Below are 15,695 nucleotides of genomic sequence, written 5' to 3' on the forward strand. Positions count from 1 at the left end.
TAAAAGCATTAAGTTAAGGGAGGAATGAGTAAATTATGACCATAACAAGAATCAAGATGAAATTTCTAATAAGAAAAAGAAGATAAAATAATGAGATAATTTATTAATTTTTTAAAATTAATAACAAAAATGTAGTTCTATTAAACATTTCCTTTTAAAAATAAACAGAAATAGCTTAAAGGAAAACAAAGTATTTCTCTACAATTATGCTTCAGTTCTATAGTCATTCTTAAATGTTACTTCTAAAAGCTATCTTCATCATCCACCATTTCACCTATAGCCCTTTTTTAAAAAATTTAATTTAATTTTTTCAATGTTCCAAAATTCATTGTTTATGCACCACACATAGTGCTCCATGCAATACGTGCCCTCCTTAATATTCAGCACCAGGCTCACCTGTCCCCCTACCTCCCAGCTCCAAAACCCTCAGTTTGTTTCTCAGAGTCCACAATTTCTCACGGTTCATTTCCCCGTCCGATTTCCCCCAATTTACATTTCCCTTCCTTCTCCTAATGTCCTCCATGTTATTCCTTATACTTCACAAATAAGTGAAACCATATGATAATTGACTTTCTCTGCTTGACTTATTTCACTCAGCATAATATCCTCCAGTCCAGTCCATGTTGATATAAAAATTGGGTATTCATCCTTTCTGATGGAGGTGTGATGTTCCATTGTATATATGGACCATATCTTCTTTTTTTTTTTTTTTAAGATTTTTTATTTATTTGACAGAGAGAGAGAGAGATAAAAAATAGGCAGAGAGGCAGGCAGAGAGAGAGAGGGGAAGCAGGCTCTCCGCTGAGCAGAGAGCCTGAGGTGGGGCTTGATCCCAGGACCCTGAGAACAGGACCTGAGCCAAAGGCAGAGGCTTAACCCACAGAGCCACCCAGGCACCCCTGGGCCATATCTTCTTTATCCATTCATCTGTTGAAGGGCATCTTGGCTCTTTCCACGGTTTGGTGATTGTGGCCATTGCTGCTATAAACACTGGGGTACAGATGGCCCTTCTTATCACTACATCTGTATCTTTGGGGTAAATATCCAGTAGTGCAATTGCAGGGTCATAGGGAAGCTCTATTTTTAATTTTTTAAGGAATCTCCATACTTTTTTCCAAAGTGACTGCACCAACTTGCACTCTCACCAACAGTGTAAGAAGGTTCCCCTTTCTCCACATCCCCTCCAACACATGTTGTTTCCTGTCTTGTTAATTTTGGCCATGCCAACTGGTGTAAGGTGATACCTCAGTGTGGTTTTGATTTGAATCTCCCTGATAGCCAATGACAATGAACATTTTTTCATGTGTCTGTTAGCCATTTGTATGTCTTCTGTGGAGAAGTGTCTGTTCATGTCTTCTGCCCATTTTTGACGTGATTATCTGTTTTGTGTGTGTTGAGTTTGAGGTGTTCTTTATAGATCTTGGATATCAGCCCTTTGTCTGTAGTGTCATTTGCGAATATCTTCTCCCATTCCATGGGTTGCCTCTTTGTTTTGTTGACTGTTTCCTTTGCTGTGCAGAAGCTTTTGATCTTGATGAAGTCCCAGAAGTTCATTTTTGCTTTTGTTTCCTTTGTCATTGGAGACACGTCTTGAAAGAAGTTGCTGTGGCCAATGTTGAAGAGGTTACTGTCTATGTTCTCCTCTTGGATATTGATAGATTCCTGCTTCACATTGAGGTCTCTTATCCATTTTGAGTTTATCTTTGTGTATGGTGTAATAAGAGAATGGTCGAGTTTCATTCTTCTATACATCGCCATCCACAATTTTCCAGCACCATTTATTGAAGAGACTGTCTTTTTTCCACTGGGTACTTTTTCCAGCTTTGTTGAAGATTATTTGACCATAGAGTTGCGGTTCCATGCCTGAACTCTCTAATCTGTTCCACTGATCTATGTGTCTGTTTTTGTGCCAATTACCATGCTGTCTTGGTGATCACAGCTTTGTAGTGAAGCTTGAAATCAGGCAACGTGATGTTTTCTTTTTCAACATTTCCTTAGAGATTCAGGGTCTCTTCTGGTTCCATGCAAATTTTAGGATTGTTAGATCTAGCACTTTGAAAAATGCCGGTGGAATTTTGATCGGGATGGCATTGAAAGTATAGATTGTTCTGGGCAGTATAGACATTTTAACAATGTTTATTCTTCTGATCCAAGGGCATGAAATCCTTTTCCATCTTTTTGTGCCTTTTTCAATTTCTTCCATGAGTGTTCTGTAGTTCCTCGAGTACAGATCCTTTACCTCTTTGGGTAGGTTGAATGTCATAAGTCTTGAGATGGAACATTTATTTTGCAAATCTGATTTTATGACTTACTGAGAAAACTATTAAGTTGAGAAACAAAATTGCTGATAGTTATAAAAGCATTTTGAAAAACACAGAAATCATAATTTTAAAACTCAAATGTGGTGAACTTTTAAGAGTTGGCTATTGGAATTTCACATCTGCAAATAGAAATGTATAATACTTAGGTTTTTATTTTAAAAGTTGTCTTACTTGTTAAGGAAATTTAGAAAAAATATTTGGCAGTTTTATAAAAATGTTTAAATGTTTTTAGTATCATTTTGAGAAGCTCCATTATTTTCAGATTCTAAAATGGTATTTGAGGAACAAATTTTCCTTTCCCAATATAGATGGTAAAACATTTGGACCAAAAATAAGCATTTGTTTCTGACCAAAGTTAGCATTGCATGAATTTTAATGGGCACTCCTGATATGGAACTTTATAATCATGGAGGACAAAATAAAATAGGAAATAATAGATGACTCAAAGAAAAAGGACATATTAACCAGAGCTAAAATATCACATTGTCCAATTGATACATTTAAACATTAAACTAAAGAGGAAAGTCTCAGAATCCTGGCTTAGCCAACTTTAGAAGAAAATAAAACAAAACAAAAAACTAAGTTTATTTCTAGGTAAAATACTTTTCTACATAGAGAAGCAAAATATTTCCGAATTATTGATCCTATGAGACAAAAACACTTATTTATAAATTATTGTGTTCTACATTTTTTATTAAGAAGAACTTATATTAAAGAGTTTTTGCTATGGTTAAGGAATTTATTATTTATTATTTATTGTTACTTATCATTGAGCACTACCCTTTCTCCTACTCCCCAGCTACCACCTTTGTAGGAGCATTTGTTACATGTTGCACCCAGAAGAAGAAATAAGCTTTTGTAGATAGTTTTGTAATAGCTATTGCTTACCTGTTTTTGGTCTTTCTGGCTGTGAAGATCTTTAATCATCGTGAAGGATGCCAGCAGGTCCAGCAGCATCCGTATGTTGTAAATATCAACGTTTTTTGTTTTTTTTTTTTAAGATTTTATTTATTTGTTTGACAGAGAGCGAGATCACAAGTAGGCAGAGAGGCAGGCAGAGAGAGAGGGGGAAGAAGGCTCCCCATTGAGCCGAGGGCCCGATGCGGGGCTCAGTCCCAGGACCCTGAGATCATGGCCTGAGCCTAAGGCAGAGGTTAACCCACTGAGCCACCCAGGCATGCCCCCCCCCTCTTTTTTTAACTTGAGACTTAGTAAAGATGACGAAAGAAGTTGTTGAAAGTGACTGAATCCACCTCAGTAAGAACTGTTTCGTTTTTTATATATACAACAAATGCTAAAGACTTGACTGATCTTTACTTAAGGAAACTGGGAATAGCTCCTAACCAATATGTTTTATAAATAAAACATTCTAGTCCATACTGTGTTTTTCTTTGTGCCCAGGTTGCTATTTTCTTACTTGGAAAGTCTACTTCTGGCTTCAGGACTTGTGTTTCTCAGTCCTAGTGTTTGTTAATGTCCTTGCTCAGAGTGCAGTCCTTTAACTTTGGGGGGTCCTTACTTTGTGTTTCTGTGGCAGCTCTGATTTCCTCTAATCTGCCTTGCAAATTACTGGCCCAGGCTATAGATTGTTTAGAGTGCTGTTGTTTTTTTCCAACCCAGGACACACTTCATGCTCAATATTTTGTGTTACACAAATATGACTTCTGTTGCTAAGAAATGCTAATAAAATACACACAGTTTGTGTACCTGTTGTTGGCTGCCCATTGCAATCAGAGCAAAAGCCAAGCGCCATACTTTGGCATAGGTGGCCCTAGTGATAAGATATCTTGCCTATCGCTTTTACCCCCCTTGAAGACCTCTCTCACCTTTCCTTCTAACCTTCAACATACTGAGCCATTTCCATTTTAGGGGCTTTTCCTAGCAACTTGAGATAATTAAGCTGAGATTTGAATGATGAGAAAGTGGCAGCGTGGACTGTCTTCTTCCACATCATCGTGTAGCCAGTACTTTATCATCATTCAGATCGCAGCTCAAATGTCCCTTCCTCAAAGAGGTCTCCCCAGACTACCCATCTAAAGTAGACTTTTCCCTTACCATGCTTCTTACTCTTTCCCATTATACTTATTTCCTTCATTGCATTTTGCACGGTCTGAAATTTTGTTGTTTCCTTAATTTCCATACTGCTGTGTAAGCTCCATGAGGGCAGGTTCTATGTCTGTCTGGTTGGCAGTTGTATCCCCAAGCACCTAAAACACTACCTGGCATATAATAGGTGCTCAATAAATAGGAGTTAAATGCATGAGTGAGGGAATGAATGATAAAGAAATTTATAATATAGACTGAGCAGTTCCTTCTTTTTTTTGAAAAACACTGTAACAAACATGATAGTAAACTGGGTAGAGGGATATTCACTTATAATCCCAGTACTTAAAGAATTATCATTTTATATGTTTTACCCATATGTGTATCTATTTTTCATACATGTACTCTACTTGAAAATTTTTTTTTTTTTTCGGTTAATGTTGTTAAACATTTTCCTAAATTCTCCTAGTAAGTCCAGTTGTTTTAAAGGCTATGTAGTACCACATTGAGTTGATATTCCATTGTTTAACCATTTCCTTAATATGCCAAATAATTTATTTCTAACTTTTTGCTATTATAGATAACACTGCAATGAATAGCTTAATGAATATAGATAGCATTTTTCTTCCACTGAATAGGATAAGTTATAAACATAAACTGACTGGATTAAAAGGTATGAAGTTGTTCAGATATATTATGACATTTTAAATATTTATATCTTATAAATTGTAAAGGAATGTGTATCACTTTTCTTTTAGAGTTTACTCAAATACTTTTCATAATGTCAGAATTGTATGATGCAGACATTTAAGGATTAGATTAATTTTTTAAAGCTTTGGCTTATTTTATTAATTTCATAAAGGAATTTTTAAGTACCTTGTATCATAATTTATTCCTTTAGATTTACCAAAGAGTCTGAGCTCAGAGCTATGTAAATTCTATGAATAAATAAATTATTCCTATATTAAGTTTCACTTTTAGTAAATAAGGTAGCCATAAAAAGAAAAAAAAAAACTATAGCTAGAATAAGGAGTTTCATGAGTGATGTAATAGAACAGATAACTGGGATTATAAAATTACATATGAGGGAAATCATAACTTTTCATGGTGAGTTTTAATGATATTTGCAATTTGTTTTACCTTTTTTTTTTTTCTCAAAGCCAGAAGAAATTTTATAGGGAGAAATGATTTGAGTACCTTTGAGAACAAATTTGGAAATGTCTATTAAAAAAGTATTCTTTAACTCTCCTAATTTCTCTGTGTGGAGAGAAGGTTACCTGTTTATAGAGGTCACACAAATAAAATACTCTCTGAGACGTTTCTCTTTGGATCTTTTTTGAACTTTTCGAATTGTTTGAAGTCAAATGTAAGTATTGTTTTTTATAGGTATAGAACAACCATGACATCTCTTGCATATATTTAAGTTCAAGGGTTTTGAACAGGTTCTATTTTCTATTTATATTCCCTTATAATATCTCCTCTATAATTTTCTTTTTAAAAAAAGATTTTATTTGTTTATTTGACAGAGAGAGAGAGATCACAAGGAGGCACAGAGACAGGCAGAGAGAGAAGGGGGAAGCAGGCTCCCCACTGAGCAGAGAGCCCAATATGGGGGCTCAATCCCAGGACCCTGAGATCATGACCTGAGCTGAACACGGAGGCTTAACCCACTGAGCCACCCAGGCTCCCCTCCTCTATAATTTTCTTAAAGAAAGATTAACTTTTTCTCCTTAGCTATGTTATCCAGAGGATAGCAAAATAAAAGAACTGTAGATTTAAACATATATATGGCATTATTAAGCATTATATATATATATGGCATTATTAAGCATTTTATGAAACCTGCATGTAGAGATGGGTACTTTACTTTTCCAAAACAAAGAGACTTTATTTTCTCTGCCATCTAAAAATTATTATTAGCATAAGCTCTATATTATTTTTTCCTTTTTACCTTGTCAAGTAACACATTCCCAGATTACCTTTCTCATGTCTTCTCCATGTTTTCTCACCTTCATTTATTTTAATAATTTTACCATGTAACAGGAAATTCATTTACTTTATCAGATAAATATTTGTTGGGCACCTACTCTATGCAAACAACTTTTTCAGATATTAGGTATGCAAAAATGGCCAAAAAATCCATGCTCTTGTGGAACTTACACATCCAGTGGACAAGATAGAGAAATAATTGTAGTTTAGAGAGTGATAAGTGCTAAGAAGAAACAAGGTAGAGAAGGGAATTTATGAAATATATTTTTAAAAGATTTTATTTATATATTTGACAGAGATCACAAGTAGGCAGAGAGGCAGGCATAGAGAGAGAGAAGGAAGCAGGCTCCCCAGTGAGCAGAGAGCCTGATACGGGGCTCGATCCCAGGACCCTGAGACCATGACCTGAGCTGAAGGCAGAGGCTTAACCCACTGAGCCACCCAGGTGCCCCAGGAATTTATGAAATATTGAGGATATGGAAACTTGATGGGGGATGATCAGAGAAGGTTTCACTGAGAGGGACATTTTTGAGAAAAAAACTGAAAGAAGTAAGAAGGTGAGCCATGTAGGTAGCTATGTGGGGAAGAGCATTCTAGTCCTAGGGAATAGCAAGACCAGTAAGAAGGTGTGTGCAGGGAGATTGGGTCATATATAGGGGAAGAAGTTGAAGAAATAATAGAAACCAAGATCATGTAACAAATGTTTGAGTTATATAGTTACCTTTATTCTGTAATTTTCCAGAGAATTATATTCGTTCTTTCTAGCTCTATACAGAATCATGTTTTCTTTTTATAAATTTACCTTAATAGCTTAAAATCTTGCCATTTTTACCACTTTCGAGTGATAACATATACAAATTACTCAAAAATTTGTGCTTGAGGAAAGAAACACAATCTCATTTTTCTACTTGCCATTTATTTTAATAATTTTTAAAAAATTTAATATCATTGTTTTGGGGGCTGCAGATGTTGACTAATATCCCAGTACATGTGACTGGCAAATCCCATTGCCTAGTGCTACTTTATAGAATATTCCTCTTGTCATTTTCTTGAAAAATTTTCATCACTGCAACACTATTTTAAATTAATAATTTTCAATGGTGTCTTTTAAAAGCTAAACCTAATTAAAAAAAAAATAAAAAATACTAACCTTGAGAGTTATTGATCTGTTTAAGTTTTCTTGGAGACCTTTATCTGCTCTTGCTCTCTATTCAGCCACAATAAATTATTTGCTTTCTATGAAAAGACCACGCATCTAAGCAAATAAGTTAAACCTAATGGAAGGATGTCAGAGTATATTTAACTCAAAGGACTTTAATGAATTGAAGAGTTTGACTTTGTAATGTGTTAGAATGGACATTTGAAGTCAAAAGATTTTGCTGTTTAGTTCACCCACTGAATAGTTGTTAACTCTTTCTGAACTTCAGTTTCCTTGTCTGTAAATGGGAGTTAAATTGCTTACTTCAGAGAATGTAATTTAAGAATATATATGAATGCTTTTAAAAAAAACTGTTTAGTACCATTCAGTGTAAGTAGTGTTGCTTTCTATTCTATTAGGCCATCTATGCTTACCTTTTATGTTCTTTGGCTTTGCTATGTGTGGATAATTTCCACAGCTTATAATTTTTTTTGGACTGGATGGTCTCTTCTAATAGATCTTTTTTGAAACTGCTTCTGTAGGTAAAGGGACAAGGCTTGCTTGTCACCCAGCAATGCGGTGGTGATTTTACTCTCAGTTCCAGCAGCCTCTGGCATTTTATCTCAGTTAGATATTTACTTGCCCTCACTCTGAAGACATCTGTTAGCAAGGGGAAGTCGGCTTTGTTAGAGCTTTTGAATTTCATTAAACCTCTATTAGAGGTGATACCACCGAATCAACATCCTTTGGCCTGTTTAGGAAGTAAACATTTCACTTAAAGAACCTTCGGTCAAAAGTTTATGAAGCACTAAGTAAATGGGAAATTACTGTACCAGCACATTGACCGACCAGCCCAGGGCAATGTGAAGCTTTCAGGGCCTCCTGAAGTGCATATTGCTGCTAGGTATGGAGTACCCAGGGCATTCATAATAACTTTTGCTTTAAGTTTTCAAAAGTTGAAAGAATTTGAATAGAGCAGTGGTTCCCAAACTTTGCTGCACATTAGTCACTGGGAGCTTTTAAAAATCCCGATGTCTAGGTCATACCTCATACTAATTAAATCAGAATGTCTAGGGTGAGAGCCAGGTATCAGTAGTTCTTCAAGGTTCCCAGGTGATACCAATGTGTAGCAAAGCTTTAGGAATATGTGGCTCTGGCCTTTGTTCTTTTGCTACCTATTACTGTTTCACATGCTTAGCACCACGAATGAGAGCTTGATAATCCTATCATAAGAAACACTTGAAAGTAGTAGGTAATGTCTGTCAAGCAGATTTGTGTTCTACATTTTTTGAGACGTATACTGTTTTACATAGTCTTATGTTGTTTTGAACTTTAATTTTCATTACTGACCCATGGTAGATGTATTTATGTTATTTTTCCCATTTATTACAGATAGTTCCTTGATAATTTTAAATAAAACCATGCTTTGTGACTTAAGATACAGAGTAAAATATCTACAAGTATTAACTAGTTAGGAGTTTCATTCCTTTGTTTTGATTATAATAGCTGCTTTCAGAATAAAAGACCAACAGCCAAATTGTTTTCCAAGTCCATTTTTATTTTTCTCCAGTTTAGTAATAAACTGTTATAAGCTGGCCTAAATTTATGGTATGATTATGAATCTGAAGGAATAGACTATTTAATTGTGTCACAGCTGCATTAATATTTCCTAATATACACAATGATTGGTGTGTGAGATAAAAACTATGCTTGCAGCATTACTAACTGTGATATTATGAGTGAATAATCATTTTTCCAAGATGGTACTTCATTAAGCCAGCCTCAGTATAATCTAATAAAAAAATCGAATTATAAGTGTACAAGGAGAGTTCCTAAGTGTCTTGGTTCCTACTGTTGACAGGAGTTAGATTTTTGGCTGTACATCCTGGAACATTTGCCCAAGGTTTGACCTAAGTTCAAATGGCCACAATGTTATCTTAAAAACAATAGAAATTCTGTTTTGATTTGCAAAAAAATTTCTGTTTCATGGTCCATGTCAAATATGTGTGTGAAAAAATGCAGAACATGAATTGATGCTCTGTGAGTTTTTTCATTGTCATTTAAAATTAAAGAATACCTCCCTACCGTCTCCAGTGTTGTCAGAGCAATGTAAACTATGAAAATGTCTACAGTGCAGATATTTGGCTTAATTCATAACATTCAGTCATCCAGTTTTTGTTTTGGATCTTTTGTTTTTCTTGTTTTGCATTTTTATTTTGTTTTGTTTTCAGCCATCATTTTGTCTTATCATCTTCAATTCTAGAGCAACCTGACAACAGTAATGATACTACTGAATTGGGCATCCTTGTCATTCCTGAGATTAGTGTCACAAATGTGGCCGGAGAGAGAACCGGGAATGGGGAAAAAGGCAGAACACTAGGAGAGATTGATGCTCAGCATATACAGGGTGTGCAGGAAACAGCCACAGATCCTAGAACTGAGAGCAAAAGCTTGCCAGAGATCAGGAGGCAAAAATCTGTAAGAAAAATGATGGAGGATGGAATAAACTCACCTGGCAGAGTGCAGTTTTAGCAGAGCACTTTCTAGCTGCCCTCTAAGGTATCTCATGGCAAAGGGCCACTGCTGCATGTCTTAAGCCACAGTTGCACAGTCACAAAAAATTTGCATGTCATCTAATAATCAGAATGCATGAATTATGCACCACAATTTCTCAATGATCTAATGCTCTTTGGAATGGTCATACCTATATTTTCTCTGAGTAAATTGTTATGAAAACTAAGGCAGAAAATTACTTCCAAAATAATTTTCTGCTTATGTTTTGAGATCTGAAATTATTTTCTTATCTTTGCATTTTTGCCATCCTTGATTTGAACGATAATGTATATAGAATTTTAGCAAGTTTGAGCTTGTGATATATATGTTCTATTTTTTTAATCTAAGTAAAATAATCTAGAATGTAATATGCAACCTTTAAAAAATATTTAAAATATCTTTATACCATTTTTTTAAAGTTACTTAGTAAAAGCTTTGCTACTGGGGGAGAGTTTACCCCTGGTTTTTCTGTGTGGTATTTTTCCTAATTATTTCTGATCTTTTGCATGAATAGTAAGAGAACTCTTCCTAAAAACACGGGTTGCGGGGGGGTGGTTCATGGCATGCTTTTTGTTTAATACACTCTAAATTATTCTTACTTAGTTACAATGAACTATTTTTTCTATTTTATAGAATGTTTTGATTTATCCTTTAATTTTGGTCTATAATCTGTTGCTTTATGTAATTATGCTAAAGTTTAAAATATCATTGATTTGGTATCAATCATGAAACAAGAATTATTTAAAATACTTAATATTAATTAATCTTTGTTATTTCTTTGTTTAGGAAATGCAGAATTAACAGGTCAAGAAGAACTGATGGAGATATCTGAAGTTGACGAGGGATTTTATTCCAGGGCTGCGTCTAGTACCAGCCAGTCGGGTTTATCAAACAGTAGTAACAATTCTAGTAACAAGACAAGTGTAGGAAAGACTCAGAGGCGGTCAGCAGGAAGCAAAGCTGGAGGAAAAGAAAAAGAAACTCCAGGGGAGTCTTGCAAAGATCACTTTGCCCGAAAACAAACTCAGAGAGCCCAGAGTGAGAATCTTGAGCTTCTCTCTCTGAAGAGACTGACGTTAACTACCAGCCAATCTCTGCCTAAACCTTGTAGCCATGGTTTGGCTAAGACTGCCGCAACTGTTTTCAGTAAATCCTTTGAACAAGTCAGTGGTGTCACAGTCCCACATAACCCATCATCTGCTGTTGGCTGTGGGCCTGGGACAGATGCCAATAGGTTTTCTGCGTGTAGTCTCCAAGAAGAAAAGCTTATTTATGTTTCTGAAAGGACTGAACTTCCAATGAAGCATCAATCAGGTCAGCAGAGACCTCCTAGTATTAGCATTACTCTGTCCACAGATTAATTAGTAATCGTTTTCTCACCTAACCAGCGAACCTAGAGGGACAACTTTGCTTCTTTATGAAAGTGCCCAGGGTCTGTCATCCCTATTCCAGACAGGAGCCCTGATGGCTTAAATTCTGAAGGCTACCTTGACTTTATGAAGGGAATAATATGTAGGTTGCAACAAGTTGAAATATGGTTTTGTTATTTCTTGGGTGTATTTTCCCCCTTGATTTGAGTCCTTTTTTTCTTTCTTATTTGTTTCTGTTGCTCTAAGATTGTCAGTTTAACAATACATTTTGGCAGATTGTCTGATCAGATTGATTACATCTCATGAGAGGTTATGAGTTCTTTTTTTTAAATAATTCCTACTTTGGTAGTTGTATGTTTGACCTTCAGAGTCAAAGGGAATCTCCATGTATGGGAACTGTTTCTGAAAGGAGGCAGAGGTGCAGCTCCTGAAGTCTCCAGCTGACGTGCAGCGTGGCAGTCTGAAAAACAGGCACATGAGAAAACAAAAATGATGTGTATGAAAAGTGCCTGATAAAAATGTTTGTAATCAGATTATCTTTGAGATTAGTAGAATCCTTGATATAAAGCACTGGAAAATGCCTATTAACTCGGCACCTAGACTATAATTCCAGGGCCTGCGTAGAGGGATTTCTGTTGTTATCTATGGAACATTTTATATCAAAAATCAGATTGCTAGGAGATGTGTTGTCTTGAAGTATTTGATCTGGATTTAGCAGGTGAAAACCCCCTTCAATTCCTAAAATGTAATAGGCTATGAAGCTCACTTATCCTGCTGCTTGACTTTGGAAACCTAGATAGTTTGGTTTCCCATAATTCAAAGAACACATCATTGAAGACTTCCTGGAAATCAATGTAAATCGTGCAACGCAGGTCTCAAGATACCAGTGTCAACCATATAATACTGAATTATTTGTCTGCAACTGAAGGATATTAGGTAATTTTTTTGTCTATAAAATATTGTGAAAGAAAATATAGAGAAATATGGACAAAGGACATTTATATATTAACTAATTTTGGTTATTTATGTTTGTGGTCTTAAATTTAGAATTATAAAATGTGAAAAATTTAAAACTTTTTTTCTGAATAGGCCTATTTTAAATATTCTTTTTATGATAGAATAATCAATGTAGTTGCCCCCAATTGAAAAATAAAAATTAAAAGGCAGTATGGCAGAAGCTAAACAAACTTGTATGTAGCTATGGAGAACTATGTGACCTCTAGGTAGATGTAAAATTTGGTGTTTGCTAGTGGTAGTTGTTTTGACTATGGTTGAGGTTCCCTGTAAATCAAGTATCCTTAACTAATAATTCAGAGGGAGAGAGAGAAAGCAAGGCTGAGGATGAGAGTAAGTTGACTGAGAAGGAAGGCCTGGGGAGCAGTCCCCTCTTTGTGTCTTTCAGTGTTAGTATATACATAGTGGTTTCCTTATTTGCAGTCCCTCGCTCTGGTCACACAGAACATACTGGTTTTCCTTTTGTACCTACTTATGCAGCACTCAAATGTGAGAAATTCATATGTCTTGAGGAGTGTTAAAGCATACACTATGAATGCAGTTTTGACTGTTAACTGCTTTGGCTACCATTTTAAATTTAATTCTTCAAAAAGCATGAACTAGTTTTCATTCATTAACTCTGAATAGAGTATGGTTTTTAATATAAGTGAATTTGAGTTTTTTAGTTCCAGTAACAGAAATGGAATTAGATTTATTAGCATAAATTGTAGTAGGAAAAAAAAAGACAACCAGACAGTAAAAGTTGATATTGTATTAATTTAAAGGGAATCCTGTGTACAATTTAAAATATTTTAAAATGTCACTGTGAATTTCCTATTGTCTTTTTATAATTCTTTAACAAAGAATTTCCCCTAGGCATGTAGCAACTAATAGTATTAATAGTCTTAAGAACTACTTTAGAAGATTAGCATTTTAAGCAAGTTAAGGTGCTTAGGAAACTTGTAGAAAAAGTTTGAGGAAACAGCTGGCACAAATGAGAGATTAGATTTTAATCATCAGCTGATATAATGGATCTTCATTTTGGTATTATTCTAGATTATTGCTACTCCTGTAGTCTGAGGACCAGTACATAGCATTGGCATCACTAGGCATCTTGTTAAAAATGTAGAATTTCGGAGCCGCCTTTGATCTGCTGAATCAAACCTGCATTTGAACAAGATCCTCAAGTGATTTTTGTTCACATTAAAGTCTTACCTTTATTTACCAATACTAATTTACCAAATTACTTACCTAGTATTTAGAGTTCTCAGTGGTCTCACAACTCTAGATCAAATATGTTAGATACTAAATATTATAATCTTCATTGTTTTTAACAGCTGATGAATTTTTTTATAGTGTCCATAACACTTATTAATCCTCTAATTCTAAATTTCTAATGATTTTCATTTATTTTTACAATAAAAATATAACATTTTGTATTTTTCTTGTTAACTGTAATTGGAATCAGCGCTGGAGATGCCACAATTTTACGTATGAAAGGGGTACCATCCTTTTATACAATGCACAACAAATCTGCATGCATATATTCTTTTAAAAACTCTGAAGGCTTACTCAGTGGAGTGGATCTGAATTTATGCTTCAAATTATTTGCACCAGTTGATTTTCCAGGGTGTGAAGTTATGTTAATATAGTAAAATTATTTATAGTACTTTTGATACTGTTTCAAATAAGGATTATACATTTGAAAATTTTTATAAAAATTATAAATATTGGATAATGCTAACTTTGGTAACAATTACGGTGATCCCTATTGCTCTCTTCCTACTCATCTTTTCAGATTGAGTTGGAGTCACATTTGTAGGTTGTTTTCTCATTAAGATCCTGATGTAACCATTTGGTCACAGGTCTCCTGCATATCCAGAATAATACCCTTTACCACAAGAAGGATTCTGCCCAAATGGGTCCTTGTACCCAATACTTCAAAGGATCTGAACAGAAATTGTAGTTCCATTCCAAATTTTAAGCCCTTAGAGGTTCTTGAACATCTTCCAACCTCTCCCTCTTCAAAACCCAACTTACCTGAGATATTCTGATGAAGCTGGGTCCCAGCATTTGCCTTTGGAATGAAGTGGGGGAGAGAAACAAAGTAGACTTTCCAAGAGGACCCAGGACAAGTGAGCACCATGGAATCCCTTGTACACCACTGTGGAACTTTTTAAGGCAGCTCTGTAGGCTTGAAGGTTAGAAATCCTGAGTCCTTAAATGATGACACAGTTTGTTTTGAATAAGCAATGTTTCATTGCCCTTTTCAATTATGAAGCAATTGCTTAGCAAACATTACTCACATAAAAACAAAAAGTTGAATTAAAGGGGAATATATTTTTTAAACCAAAATAGATAAAAATGATCTCAGTTCTAAGGGATTTTTTCCTGTTTTGGAAGAATATAATTAAAATACTAAAACCTTTACATTTAAATTATAGAGAAAAAGTGTACTCTGAGACATAATTTTAAACAAATATTTAAAATAAGGCTGTTTAAAATTTGAGTCTATAGGCACAATAAATTTATACTTTATTAAAGGGAAGCACACATCAAGGAATCTTTATGATAAATAAGGTGAATGAGAAAATGTTTTTTAAAAAGCCATTAAAGAGAAGAAGAATTTGATGGGTACATAAATTAATCATTGTAGATAGAAATTAATGTATAATAGTGTATTCCCAATCTTTGTATGAAAAATAAAAACTCTCTATTTCTTTAATTAGCATGAATTTATACTTTTAGAATAGTTGCTTAGTAAAATTATACTAAATACTTTGATTGTTCACATTTGTTTAATTTTGTTAAATTCTTTATCAGAACATAAATACATTGTCCTCTGTACTTTGTAACTTGTATGTATCTAAAAAGACTAGCAGTGAACATTTTGGAAGATGTTTTTGTGTTTTTTAATAGTAGAGTTCTAGAGTACCTGTGTCTTGATATGAAGTTTCTATTAGTAAACTCAAGATCTTATTTTGCATACCTTTGCTTCCTCTTACATGGAGTTTTTTGTGTACCTCTTATCTTTTAATCATGTAGTGATACTAATCTTTTCATAGTAAATATACTTGTTCCTAATTGTATTCCTAGAGTTTACATTCCTAAGAATAAACTATGACTTTGCATATTTTTATGTGCTCTCTACCTTTGTAAGGCTATGGAAATAAACTGGAGTTTAGTTTTTTGAAGTTTTGTATATTTGTGTAAATGTTGTCCATATGCAATACTTTATACAACAGTGTTGCCTCTTGTTTTATTGAAATAAAAACTGAAAAAATATTT

General features: G+C 34.5%; 1 protein-coding gene across 6 annotated transcripts in view; it reads left to right on the forward strand.

The window, feature by feature from the left end:
• The window catches only part of FAM126A (family with sequence similarity 126 member A), a 126,851-nt gene that overhangs the window by 84,031 nt on the left and 27,125 nt on the right, over window positions 1-15,695 (forward strand). For 4 of the 6 annotated variants that reach the window (XM_032873406.1, XM_032873433.1, XM_032873415.1 and 1 more), the window contains exon 11: window positions 10,831-15,692. In XM_032873406.1, the coding sequence (XP_032729297.1) occupies window positions 10,831-11,405 (575 nt within the window). In that variant the 3' untranslated portion in view covers window positions 11,406-15,692. Of the gene's footprint in view, window positions 1-9,754; window positions 10,051-10,830; window positions 15,693-15,695 lie in introns of those variants that run through there. The other 2 variants (XM_032873434.1, XR_004384493.1) reach the window with 2 other exon arrangements.

Source organism: Lontra canadensis, unplaced genomic scaffold (assembly GCF_010015895.1).
Source record: "Lontra canadensis isolate GAN:19392208 unplaced genomic scaffold, GSC_riverotter_1.0 scaffold2, whole genome shotgun sequence".
NCBI classification, from domain to species: domain Eukaryota; kingdom Metazoa; phylum Chordata; class Mammalia; order Carnivora; family Mustelidae; genus Lontra; species Lontra canadensis.